The sequence below is a fragment of the Melitaea cinxia genome, chromosome 22 (genome assembly GCF_905220565.1).
Source record: "Melitaea cinxia chromosome 22, ilMelCinx1.1, whole genome shotgun sequence".
NCBI classification, from domain to species: domain Eukaryota; kingdom Metazoa; phylum Arthropoda; class Insecta; order Lepidoptera; family Nymphalidae; genus Melitaea; species Melitaea cinxia.
In genome coordinates this window covers 11181958-11195562 of record NC_059415.1, presented here as the reverse complement: position 1 = coordinate 11195562, position 13605 = coordinate 11181958, and the positions used below count along the sequence as shown (strand labels likewise).

General features: G+C 34.2%; 1 protein-coding gene across 1 annotated transcript; it reads right to left on the bottom strand.

Moving 5' to 3' along the window:
• Positions 1-5872: 5872 nt before the first annotated feature.
• LOC123664577 (zinc finger protein 2-like) lies at positions 5873-11802 on the bottom strand. Its single transcript, XM_045599102.1, has 2 exons — positions 10963-11802; positions 5873-6634 (listed from the first exon to the last, which is right to left on the bottom strand). Exons 1-2 carry the CDS (start codon positions 11727-11729, stop codon positions 6157-6159), a joined length of 1245 nt encoding a protein of 414 aa, XP_045455058.1. The 5' UTR covers positions 11730-11802; the 3' UTR covers positions 5873-6156.
• Between the last annotated feature and the right edge of the window lie 1803 nt (positions 11803-13605).

Sequence of the window (13605 nt, the reverse complement as noted above, 5' to 3'; positions counted from 1 at the left end):
CAAAAAAGATCAACTTCAAATACACTTGTTAGGGATAATTCAAAAACTTCTCTATCTCCCTCAAATTTAAACGAGATCACATAACAAGCACCAGATTAGAACTTACAGCTAACTTCGAAAAAGATCGAATTGAGAACCTCCTCCTTTTGAAGTCTGTCACAATAAAGTTTTGGTCAACTCGTATAAAATAGTGCTACATAATGTTATGCCAGCACCGTGTTAAATTTTAAATGAAAAGCTTAAATCAGTAAAACACGGAATATAATTCTTATTTAGAGACATTTACAGTGTTAAAGCACATCGATTCACGAGACGGCGGAAGCAGGAGAGCAGTGAGGCAGGTAATTGGAAAGCTTAGTAGCTAATATCCATAATTTGTTACAGGGTTTCCCGTAAGCCTTAAGAACTTAACTAACCAAAACGTTTACTAAACTTTAGAAGTAGCATATTTTTGACTTAATTTAAGAGTTTGGTTGGAAGTTCTTTTGTGCGAAGTGTGTATGTCTTGTTTAACATTGTAGTTATTTACATGGTGTTTTGTTTTGGAAACATAAGATTGGTTACAAGTTTTAAAAATATTAATGTTTCCAAAAAAAAAAACAATTTTCGGAATTTATAACGTTGGGAGTATAATATAATAAATACCAAATTCTAGAAGCTATATGAATGGAAAATATGTTTAGTTAATGTATTTTTACAAATATGAATACAACTAGTGTTAATAGACGTCCAATATAAAACCTTTTTTTTTTAAGTACAAGCCAAAGTCAATATCAATAGAAAAGAGTTTCACGAAAATACAACAATGAGAATTTATAACCTTGTCATGGAAATATAACAATAAAGCCATTTATCACTCAATATCAATAAGCAAAATCCGATATCAGGTTAAACTGTTCTATTTAAACAGTGCCAGGAAATGATGGCCGTACAAGCCGCGGCACGTCTCTAAATACGCCATTTTCTCTCATTTGTGCTCAGGCATGGCCAGTAAACAGAACGATATGGGCACCTCTTAAACTAAAATGTACTTTATTATAATATAGATAAGGTATAAAGTAATTTCACCTACTTTACTATTTTAAATGAGAATTAACCGTTGCTTTTTAGTGTATTGTGTTGTGGAAGTAATTCACTGTTCTTTTGTCATGAAAAGTTCGATTATTTTACGTATGGATTCGAATATCTGCGATTTTTCAATCTTTTTATGTAACATTTTTAGTATTTGGATTTTTTACTAGTAACCGCGGACCTAGAATAATGAAATTATAATTTTATTTGCTCGCAAACGAAAAAAAAAAACGAATTCAATTACATCGACAAATATTAAAACGTAGGTCGACGAAAAAATAGTCAAGTAAATACGCGTTAATAGCTATCAGATCTCGATGACATTTAAATGTGACCACATGATAAACATCAGCTTTCGATTTAAAAAAAAATTGTCGAAATTGGTCCACCCAGTCAAAAGTTCTGAAGTAACATACTTTTAAAAAAATACAGTCGAATTGAGATCCTCCTCCTTTTTTGGAAGTCGATTAAAAAGATATAATGCTTCTCTGATGCTCTTGATAAAATATTTTATTGCTAAATTACGTCATTGTGATACAAATATGGCGGACTGTGTGCAAGATGTGAGTCCATTTGTTGACAATAAACTTGCGTATGTATACGCTGCCGTAATTAACAAACAAGAAGCGTACAAATAATGGTATTGTTTCTTTAAAGACATGAGAAAAGACACAGTCATTATTTAAATAATGAAGTACCGATTTCAAACCATCACCACATATTTAACATTTGAGTGACGTCATTTAGACACAAGCTAAAATCAAGCTATGTACCTCCAGTATCCTTTTATTTTTGTTAATTTGCAAATAGAAATGCTGTTTGTTTAAATTATACGTCGACATACTAGGAGTTTCCGCATAGGTGTAAAAATCATAGCGATTTAGTTGCCTTTGTCTTGATTCAATATGATTTTTGATATATCTCGTAGGATAATTTCTTGATAGTTGTAACGCAGACGACAATATTGATCTGTCAATGTCGAAATGGTCGCCAGGAAATGTTCATCCACTTGTGGACTCAAATATCACGGATTCCAAGCTACTACTACTAACTAGATAAACGGAATATACCTAGGTCATAAGCTTGTCTTTGTTTTGCTACTGTTGTTCATAGAATTAAGAAAGCGGTCTGAGATAAGTAATGTATTTTAAAATTAAAAATACAACTTTATCTAAGTCTGAAAAAATATATCTGTATCAAAATGCAGTTAATACTTTGCTTTATTGAAAAGTTGATTGATTGAGCTGAAGATTTTTTTTTGTCTCACAATAAAAGCAATAAGGTTAGGAGTTTGTATACCAGTTATAGTATGTGTTTGATATCTATGTTAAATATATCTAAATTTTATCTCCCACTCGTAGATATATACAACATCTAAAAAAACATCTATATTTATTGTGTTGCAATACTAGGTACTAGGTACATTGTCAATAAGTCTTAAATTTACGCAAGTGAAACTGGGCAGGACGACTTGTCAATTACAAAAGTATAGTTATAAAATTCATTACGCCGAAAACTTAAGTAGATGGTTTATGTGGGAATAACATTAATATTCAACGTATTTCGACGTCGACGACTCTTAACCAAGAAAACAATTAAACAAAGTGTTCATTTATGGTAACTAGTTTGAGTGGAGACAAAATGTTTTTGGATTTAAATAACTTTGAAAGTCACCTACGCTGTCTGTGTTATAAACTTCCAAATGCTAATTATTATTATACCGGTTTTTATTACTAAATCAGAATACATAGACGGGCTCTTAGTTGATTTTTGTACACGAAATGCATCACATTATCATCATCATCACATCAGCCCAATACCGTCCACTACTGGACATAGGCCTCCATAAATTCTCACCAAAAATGGCGTGAACTCATGTGTTTTGCCCATAGTCACCACGCTGGGCAGGCGGGTTGGTGACCCCAGGGCTGGCTTTGTCGCACCGAAAACGCTGCTGCCCGTCTTCGGTCTGTGTATTTCAAAGCCAGCAGTTGGATGGTTATCCCGCCATTGGTCGGCTTTTTAAGTTCCAAGGTGGTAATGGAACTGTCTTATCCTTTAGTCGCCTCTTACGAGACCCACGGGAAAAGAGGGGGTGGCTATATTGTTACTGCCGTAACCACACAGCAAATATGCTAATCATATTAGAAAGATTTACTATGAAACTATATAATATCGACAATCCCGTTATATGCCCTCATGTTCGAGCCATATGTCTGTGTTATCTATAACCCTCATCGAGCCTCCACCGATGACTTTGCACTCGATGGTCCATCGGGCCGGAGGATGGGGATGAAGGTCACATTGGGTTTGCCAACACGCGATCTACACTCCAGGAAAGGTTTGCTCCAGCGGCCATCAGTCCTGAAAAACAGATAACCAACCCACTTCCTCTTCAACTTACTGATTTTACGGGCTATGTCAGCTATTTTTGTTGTCTTGCGAAAACATATACTTATAATCCCTGATCTTATCTCAGAGACAGCAGCCTTATTGCATAGAAATTTTCGATCGTGGTTCAACGTTTTTTGTTTGTTTCAGTCTGTTATGACCTATTCATTGCTAGTCTAAGTTTTAAGCTGTAATTAACATTAGCTAGTTGAATATGTATCATACTTAATAAAAAACATAACAAAAAATCTTAGCCAATAATTTTGAAAAAGAAAAGTAAGTTTTTAGCCATAACCATATGTAAAAAAAAACAAAAAAAAAAACTTTTTTTTACGTTACCATGAAACTGTACTGAAAAAAATCGAATTAAGTTTAATTATGTACTATATTACATATTTTACTTCAAACATAATACACGAGAAAATAATTAGAAACCAATAAAATAGTGACTAAGAAAACAAAATACAAACTGTATGAAAGTGAATAAGCTTTCTAGGTATGTAGCTTTTGGCGAAGATAAAATTTTAGATTTCAGCGAACGTTATTTAGGGACTTAGGAGTGTCGAAATTAGTCTCGATCGAAGGTAATGGATAGTGAATGAATAATTCATTATGTTAAGTTAACATCTATACAGGTTTATCAGAATTATGTTCATGTATTACCTATGAATATCAACATAAAAAAATTTAGTCAGTCGAAAATGTTTCGTCTTTAAAGATCAACTTATTTGTGTGTTTTTATTGTAATTCTTTTGTACTTAAGTGGTATCAGTCAGTCAGTCTACTCAGCCTATTGCAGTCCACTGCTGGACATGGTCTCCCCAAGTTCGCGCCAGACATCCCGGTCTTCCGCAATCCTCATCCAGCCTACACCGGCAATCTTACGTAGATCGTCGGTCCAACGGGCCGGAGGACGTCCAACACTGCGTTTGCCAAGACGCGGTCTCCAAAGTCTTAAGTGTATACTAAAAGTTTATTCTCTCTCTCTCGAAATAGATTTCGATTAAAAGCCAAAAAAATATATACCTACCCGTTTTGCTTATATGAGCGAGCCCAAGAAAATGACAATTTCCATTATTACTTAACAATAGCAGAAGAAATTAATAATACTAAAGTAGAAACTACATATAAGCGAAGTACCAGTTCCTTTTAATTTACAATTAATAAAAAAAAAACTATTCACACAGCCCAACTATCGTAATTTGATTGCTTTCAAAAGAGGTTATCTGACAGAGATTGCTCAAAGGAATAAAATCGCCTTGGAAACGATGCCCTACTCATTTTATTTTTCGTGCTGCAATACTCTATCTACTTTTTTTTAAAAATCAGAAACTTTTAAAAAAAAACTTAGATGATTAAAAGTACTTAGTATTACTAAAAAATAAATTTAAAATTTTAAAAACAATGAAAATCAAGAAGAAAAAAAAGAGATCGCCTCTAGCGATAAGACTGCCTTTGTACACTGTTTTTTTTTTATTTGTCATATGTTATTGTGTTGATTGTTGTGTACAATAAAGCGTAAAAAAAAAAACAATTTTATTCCCATCTGTTTAATGCGGTCGAGTTCTAGCACGGCGAGGACGTGTGCTAGCAGTTAGTAGTTGTAAGTGGCCATTACTCATAACTGTTCCGGTGTAATTCTTCGAAACTTTAAATTGATTATTGATTACATTCGAGAACTCGGCGTATGCCGTACTCGAAGTATTGAGAAGTTTTAATACGTTGAATTTTTTGAAATACGGTATTTAATAGAAAGTTTTTATTGCTCAAAATTTAATAGACTTTATTTCGCTGTTGAAATCTACCCTCTTTGCGTCAATTGCATTGAACTCACATTTATTTACTTCTTCGATAAGCCCCACTGGGTGATAAAAATTATGATATCCAAACGCAATTTAAAAGCAATGATCGTTTTACACCAGTAATTGTTCGATTACCTATATTGATACGTAAAATTGCCTACGTAAATTGTAATACTCAAAATTAAAATCAAAATCAAAAACAACTTTATGCGAATAGACTTCAAAAGCACTTACGAATAACGATTCGTACGTTTATTTTACAAATTAAAATTTTAAAGTGATTTATATTTTTTAAAAGTAAAGAAGAAAGAAGAGAAAAACAGGCAACTGCAGAGAAGAAACGGCAAGAAACTCCGCAGTTACTCTTTTGAAAATAATATATAAACTGCTAGACTGATACTGCTCTAGTAAAGAAAGATCATAAGATAAGAATCGAAAAAGGCGCACTAAAATTTTATACCAACTATCTCATTCATTTCGGTAACTAGTTTCAATGAAAAATAATAATAATCGAACAATGATAATAATGGATGTTTTAGCAAACACTATCACATGTAATAATTCAATTAATTTGAAGGTCTAAAATATAAATTAAAAAAGGTCACATATATTTTTAGAAATGTTTTATTTAAAATTACAAACGAAAGTTACACTCACTTCTTGAGTTACGTCATTGAAAAAAAAATGTTCAAGAGGAAATTATCGATAATTAGTACAGTTCAAATTATTAAAAAAAAATTGGATAAAATTTTCACTTCACCAAGTAACGTTAGCGTAGTACAAACAAAATATGAAGACATTAATGATTGGATATTCTTCTAAACATAAATTATTAGAAATTGAGTTTACGTAGATTTCTAACATCAATTGTCTCAATATTTTGATATATATTTTATTGTTCTTGAGCACTACCTTTATTGACCCTTATAATTTTCCCCTGCTGCTCCCTTGGTATACCGTGCCGTTCAGTCAGATGACGTCGAACAGTTGTAGATTTAGCGTAAGTCGCACCGCACTTGTCACACACATACACATAGACCCTATCATGTATATTATTAGCGTGTGCCAACATTTCACTCCTCTGGAAAAATTTCCTCGGACACTGAGGACATTGAACCTTTTTCTCCATGTGGTAAATAAGATGTTTTTTCCAAATACCACGTCTCCTGAACGTAAGACCGCATTTTTCGCACGTGTATGGTCTCTCTCCAGTGTGTAGTCGTTCGTGTTCGATCAAATCGAATCTTCTAGGCGCTTTGAATGGACAGTGCGAGCATTGTAGGTAAGGTCCCGTACCGTGACGGGTTACTTGGTGAATAGAAAGTTCGTTTTTCACGGGAAATCCTTTACCGCAATGTTCGCAGATGTATCTGAAACAGGTAATATATTTTCGTTTATTTTATTTTGGAATATTGTGAGCTGCTTGGTTTTAAATGATATGCTGTTTTTCATTAACTGTACAAAGGAGGTTCTTTAATACAGTTTTTGCATTTCTTTCTCAAGTGTAATAAGTGATAGATTTACAAAGTAGCGAAGTTTTCTGTTTTTTTATAGCCGCACTAGCCGACCTGAGCTGTTTCAACTTCGCTGACGTTTACCTTACTAACAATTATAGTCGTCACAAAATAAGAGGCCCTTTAATATGATAATTTAATAATATGATAGAATATATTGGGAGCATTCATTTCGCGCTTACTTTAGTATAGTAGCATGCAATTTCAAATTATTACGAAACGTCTCAAAAACAGTTACGTTTCAGTCTCTTGCCACCATCGACGTTCCTGCTCTTATCGAGCCTACTGGAATTAGTCGCAATGATGGCAAGAGACCTGATGGATTGACGTTGGTTCCCTGGGAAAGGGGACGGGCGCTTTTCTGGGACACAACCTGCGTTGACACACTTGCTCCATCTTATGTCAGGGAAACGGAAAGCGCAGCGGAAAAAGCTGAAACGACAAAACGGCACAAATATTCGTCACTAATTCCAAATTACATCTTTGTGCTGTTTGCAGTGCTAAAAAGTTTTTAAATGAGATAACTCCTCGCCTTATTGCCTCCACTAGTTACAAGAGGGCTGGTGCATTTTTTGCCCAGAGAATCGGCATAGCGATTCAACGGGGAAATGCTGTCAGCATTCTTGGCACGATTCCACGCGGACATGATTTATACCAAAACTATCTGTAAATATTTAGTTCGTAGGTTGTGAATTGTAAATATGTATAACGTTATTTAATAAAGTTACGAAATTGTAAGTGTATATTAATATTTGTAATGAATTTTTCAAACAGTCTTTACTAAATGTATGGAATCGTATCCATCTCCTTTCTGATTAAATTTGTAATCAAATGCACTTTACGGGCTTAGAAGAAAGAAGAAGAAGAAGAAGAAGAAGAAGAAGAAGAAGAAGAAGAAGAAGAAGGAGAAGGAGGAGGAGGAGAAGAAGAAGGAGAAGGGGGAGAAGGAGGAAGAGGAGGGGAATGGGAAGGGGAAGGGGGGAAGGGAGGGGGGAAGGGGAAGGAGAAGAAGAAGGAGGAGGAGGTGATGAAGAAGGAGAAAGAGAAGGAGAATGTGATGAAGGAGAAGAAGAAGGAGAAGGAGAATGTGATGAAGGAGAAGGAGAATGTGATGAAGGAGAAGGAGAATGAGAATGTGATGAAGGAGAAGGAGAATGTGATGAAGGAGAAGGAGAATGTGATGAAGGAGAAGGAGAAGGAGAAGGAGAAGGAGAAGGAGAAGGAGAAGGAGAAGGAGAAGGAGAAGGAGAAGGAGAAGGAGAAGAAGGTGAAGGAGAAGGTAAAGGTGAAGAAAAAGAAGAAAAAGAAGCACAAGCACTAGGGGGCAATTCGACCAAGTCTAGTCTTATATACGAATGTCATCAAACCCTCTTTACAGGGGATGTCTGGCTGCTGAAGAAACAGCTGCCCACGTAATCCTGGAATGCGAGGGAATAGCTGCACACCGGGCTACCATCCTTAAGGAAATAAGGACGCTCTGAGAAGCCTGTGAACGCCCAGGAGGCTTCTAAGCTACTGGAAGGAGCTGGGCTGGCTGAATTAGTCAGCCCTCTTTTCACGCATAATGGACCAGCTTTGTATCAAAATGCGGAAAACCGAGCCCACAATAATACAATACAACACAATACAATATGCGTCCTCCGAATCTTGCAATAGGGATGTATGGAATGGTACAAGAAATCAATTTAGGCAGTAATTTTAAAACCGTTTCCTGTCCGAAAAATAGTAGCAAAACACTGATAAATTGTAATCACAAAATGGCAAGCAAATATGCTCCAACTATAATATATAATGAAGAATAACTATGTATATATAGTTAGGTAGCATAGATTTATTTAAGTATAGGATAAGGAATTTGTAAATTAGCTTATGATCAAACATAGTGTTAAATAGAGCTAAGTATTAATTAGGTTAAGGAATGACTATAAACATAATTAAGTAACGCACAACAATTGTATAAAAGTAGTTCTTCATGAGATAGTGAAATATCTCAATGAAACTAGAATAGGTAAAAGAATAACGAAATAGTTAAGCCCACATATTGGCCACCAAGTGTTGTCGAGGGTGCCCCCTATATCCAGTCCATAGTATCCATATTAGTAATGTCCAGTTTATATACTATATCCATACTATTAGTATTCATATTAATTAATTTAATTTATTTATTAATAAACGGCGTTCTCGGTGCTTCGCTGGGGCATTAAAATACAGAAGATAAACCAAAAAAAAATTGTTTTCTTTACTCTGTGTTAATAAAGAAATAGTTAAGCCCACATATTGTTAAAAAGCAGAATATAAACCAGTAAGAGTTTTGTTTTCTTTACCCTGTTAAATAAAGACATAAGTATAAGAAAGATAGAGTAGCTTAGAAAGCAAATAGTTTGGGAACCCACCCTGAGTAATGAGAGAAAGTGAGAAATTATTATGAGACATGAAAGTACAAGAGGCAAAACTGATAGAACTGAAATGAAAGAGTACAATGCAAAAACAGACTCCGACCAAATATATGGAGGTTTAGTATAAAATAAATAATAAAATAATCCACATGGCAATATTTACAATGTTCAGGCAATGTGATAAGGAAGTTAGAATTATAATTTTATTATGTATTCCGCTCTGAGCATTACATATAAAATGCTTGAACACCTTTTAAAAGACATGGTGGGAACACCTAGATGGATAAACACTCAGAATAAAAAAATTAATAAATAAATAAAAAAAAACATCTTATAACATAAACACACGGTCATCTGTTCCTATGGTAAGCAACTTAATGCCTGTGTTATAGGTAACAGCCGACTGTTATAGTTACTTTTTTTGTTTCTGATATATATACGTTGAAATAATACAAGTATAAATACAAATATTACACCCAAACTCAGGCGGGAATCGAACCCGTAGCCCCTGGAACAGAAAGTAGGGCCACAACGAACTGCGCCAATGGGCTAGGCAACTATACTAGAATGGAAATGAACATTTGTACAAACACAAATATCCTATCCGAGTGGGAATTGTACCCAAAATCTCCAGAGTTTAGACCATTCCATTTTAGTGCATGTGCTGTATAGGTACACAGCACATGCACTAAAATGGAATGGTTGTCAACATTAATTTAATGTTAAAATGGTAGGATGATATTTATATTACACAAGCAGTGCCCGCGACTTTATCCGCATTGAAATTAACAAAAAAGTTATTGTTCAGTTAAGAGGGTTATAAAAAAAAAAAATTCTACGATAAAAGTAGCCTAAGTTACTCCTTATTAACTCAGCTATCTGCCAGTGAAAGTCCCGTCAAAATCAGTCCATCACTTTCAGAGATTAGCCGAAACAAACTGACTGACAGACAGATAAAAAAACAGACAGAGACAAAAAATGTTATTTTGGTATACGGTTTTTATCATGTAAAGCAAGACAGGGATTTTATTATTTTCAACGCATTTAGCTTTGCCTAGGAAAGCACGTTAAGCTCTCGGTCCCGGTTGTTATCATGTACATCTGATAGCAATCGTTACTCATAGTAGGGAATATATCCGCCAACCCACATTGGAGCAGCATGGTGGATTAAGCTCTGATCCTTCTCCTACATAGGGAAAGAGGTTTATGCCCAGTAGTGGGATATTACAGGCTAAAGCGATTCATCCAAATGCATTTAGGAAAAAGCAGTTATTTTAATATTACAAACAAACACTCCAATTTTATTTATTTGTATAGATATGCAAAAGTTTTTGAAAGTCAACAAATTATGAATGTTTGATAATTTTTCACACAAAACTAGTAGAAAGATACGAAACATGGCACATAGATTCCTATAGATCCAAAATAACATATGGGCAATGGACTACATTTTATCACCACAATCCCGGGAAAGGATGGGAAACACGCTTGCGATGCTTTAGTTACTGTAGGGGTCTATTAGACTACAGTATCTGTTAGCATCAGTTGGACCGTATATTTGTTTGCCAACATAGTTGTATTATTTTGAAATACACAGGCCGAAGACAGCCGCAACAGCGTCTTCGGTGCGACAAAGCCAGTACTGCGGTCACCAACCCGCCTGCCCAGCGTGGTGACTATGGGCAACACACATGAGTTCATGTTATTTTTGGCGTTAACTTGTGGAGGGCTCTGTCCAGCAGTGGACTGTATTGGCTGTAATGATAGTTGTATTATAAAAATTAATACCTGCATCCATTGTGCCTTTGCAAATGATGTTCATAAGTACTTTGGTTTGCGAGAACTTTATTGCAAATATTACAAACAAATTTTTTATTTTTCCTCTCTTCATTAGCTTTTTTGATTTTTAACATTTTTTGTCTCATCATAAGTTTCCTTTTTAATTGTAAATGTTTTCTCTTGAACATTTTAGTTACTTGAATTGAGCTATTAAAAGACGTTTTTCCTATTAATTTCTCCATTTTATTTAATAAATCATCATCGTTTTTTGACTCCTTTTCTGTATCAGTTTGTATATTATTAAAACAATCCCCAGAGTCAACATCATCGTTAACTTGTTCTGACATAACATTACTTTCTTTGACTGAATTTATTAAATTTTGCTTTTCGCGATTAGTTTTTACGTGTTTATGCGTAGTTTTTAATTCTTGAGGGAAATAAAACTTAAACATTGCATATTCAATAACATTTCCTCGTATTTTTTCTACATCGTCTCCAATAATTTTTACCATTTCTTTTAGACTTTTATCGCTAGATTCACACATCAATTTAAATCGAATCGCTTGTTTCAAAAGAGATAAGCACTTAATACACATAACTGAAGGTAAATTGTCGTGTTTATCAATCGAAATGTTTGCAAAATGTTGCACAGCTATGCCATAATAACTTATGCCATTTCTAACTTTATCATCAATTAAGGACACCATACTTTTACTGTTTCCGAAATTTAGACATACACGACATATAGCTTTATACGTTTCATCGTAAGATTCCATTGTAATTAAAGTTTTATTTAAAGAACAAGGAACAAAAGTATGTTTTTATTATCGTACTGTCACATTGCTTTCTGAATGGCGTTTTGAAAAGTTTTTGAGTTTGACGTTAGTGAATGCGTTTCGTTATTACAATTAATTTTAATAAAAAATGTCTCTCATATGAAACAAGGATTAAAATAAATTTTGCAGATTAAACATTATAATATAAGAGAGTTAGTAAATAGTTACGAATATATAAATAATGTATTTCTATTTAATTATTACTTTTGATCAATTATATAGCATTAAATGTCTTTTTACTAGGCGCAGCCCTTCTCATAAATAAAAGGATTTTTGAAATTGATACTCCATTACGGACTGGCAAACAACATTTAAATTCATTCGATCGGTTATATCTATATTTTATATCTGTATGCTTATTTTATTATTGGAACCAAGTTATTCCCGAACATACATAAAAAAAAAAACATAAATACGGTCGAATTTAGTAGGTAACCTCCTTCTTTTTTGAACTCGGTTAAAAACAGCATTAGTCGTTATTATAGTCGTGATAGCAAGTAAGATGCAAAGTTTCAAGTGTTACGACCTAGCTCAATGTATGAACAAAAAAAGTGTGTGTCAGCTCCGACGCACGACTAGAGTTTACTCCTCCAAATCGACTGTCTAAAAAGGCTTACGAGTCTGAAACCGGGGCCTTATATGAAAATTGATTCCTAAAAAGTAAACTCCAAAAACAGTCAAGTAAATACGCCATATTAGATATAACTCAAAAAGTACGAGTCAAATCTCAATGAAATTTAAATTGGACCACATGACAAGCACCACCTTTCGATTAAAAAAAAAAAAGAATCATCAAAATCGGTCAACTCAGTAAAATAGTAATAATAATAATATAATAATAATAATATCTTTATTCATGAAATCTGTTTACAATATAAGTTACACTGAGTCTTCCCAATAAGTTATCGTAGATACTTGTTGTGGGAATGACTCGCAACTTCCCAAGTCTTTAACTAAGATTTCATACAAACGGCAACAATATGACACGATTTTATAAAAAAAAAAAAAACAGAATTTTGTTAGTAATTAAACTGCGCTTTATAAGTGAGTGAATGTGATCAAGAATGTGTTTGTGAGTGCGTGCGTGCTTGTGTGTGTGTGTGTGTGTGCGTGCGTGTGAGTGTGTGTGTGTGTGTACATACATACGTATACATATACTCATCTAGTTATTTACTTTACTTTTTTATGCTATTCTAACTAACAATTTTTCAACATCCTCATATGTTAGATCCCTTAACCACTCCGTTATAGCTTGTTTACACTTTCGTAATGTCATTGGATAAATTTTTAGTTTATGATTAATAGAATTGTATACGTAAGCGGATTGGCTATCGTACTGACGTTTGGCAAAGACCGTTCGATAAGAATATGACGGTGCAACTAAGTCTTTCCTACGTTTTAATACCTTGCGATGGTCATAAGGCAGATTTTTGTGACATTTTAGTGTAATGTTTAGTATGTAAAGCTTTCTTATTGACAACAAGCCACTAATCTTGAACAGAGTATCAGTAGGAAATCTGAGTGGTTTACAGTACATCACCTTAAAAATTGACCTCTGGGCTCGTTCGATATTTAGGAAGCTGGACTTATTGGCGCCTCCCCAGACCGTGATACAGCCCAAAACTGATTGGGCCATGGCAATGTAAATCTTATTTAATAGTTCAACCGCCATTACATCCCTCAATGCTCTAAACATCCAAACAAGCTTCCTAATCCTGCTCACAGTTGCTTCAATGTGGGGCTGCCAACTTAATCTCTGATTCACTATTATACCTAAATATTTCATAGACATCACTTTCTCAATATCCGGGCAGTT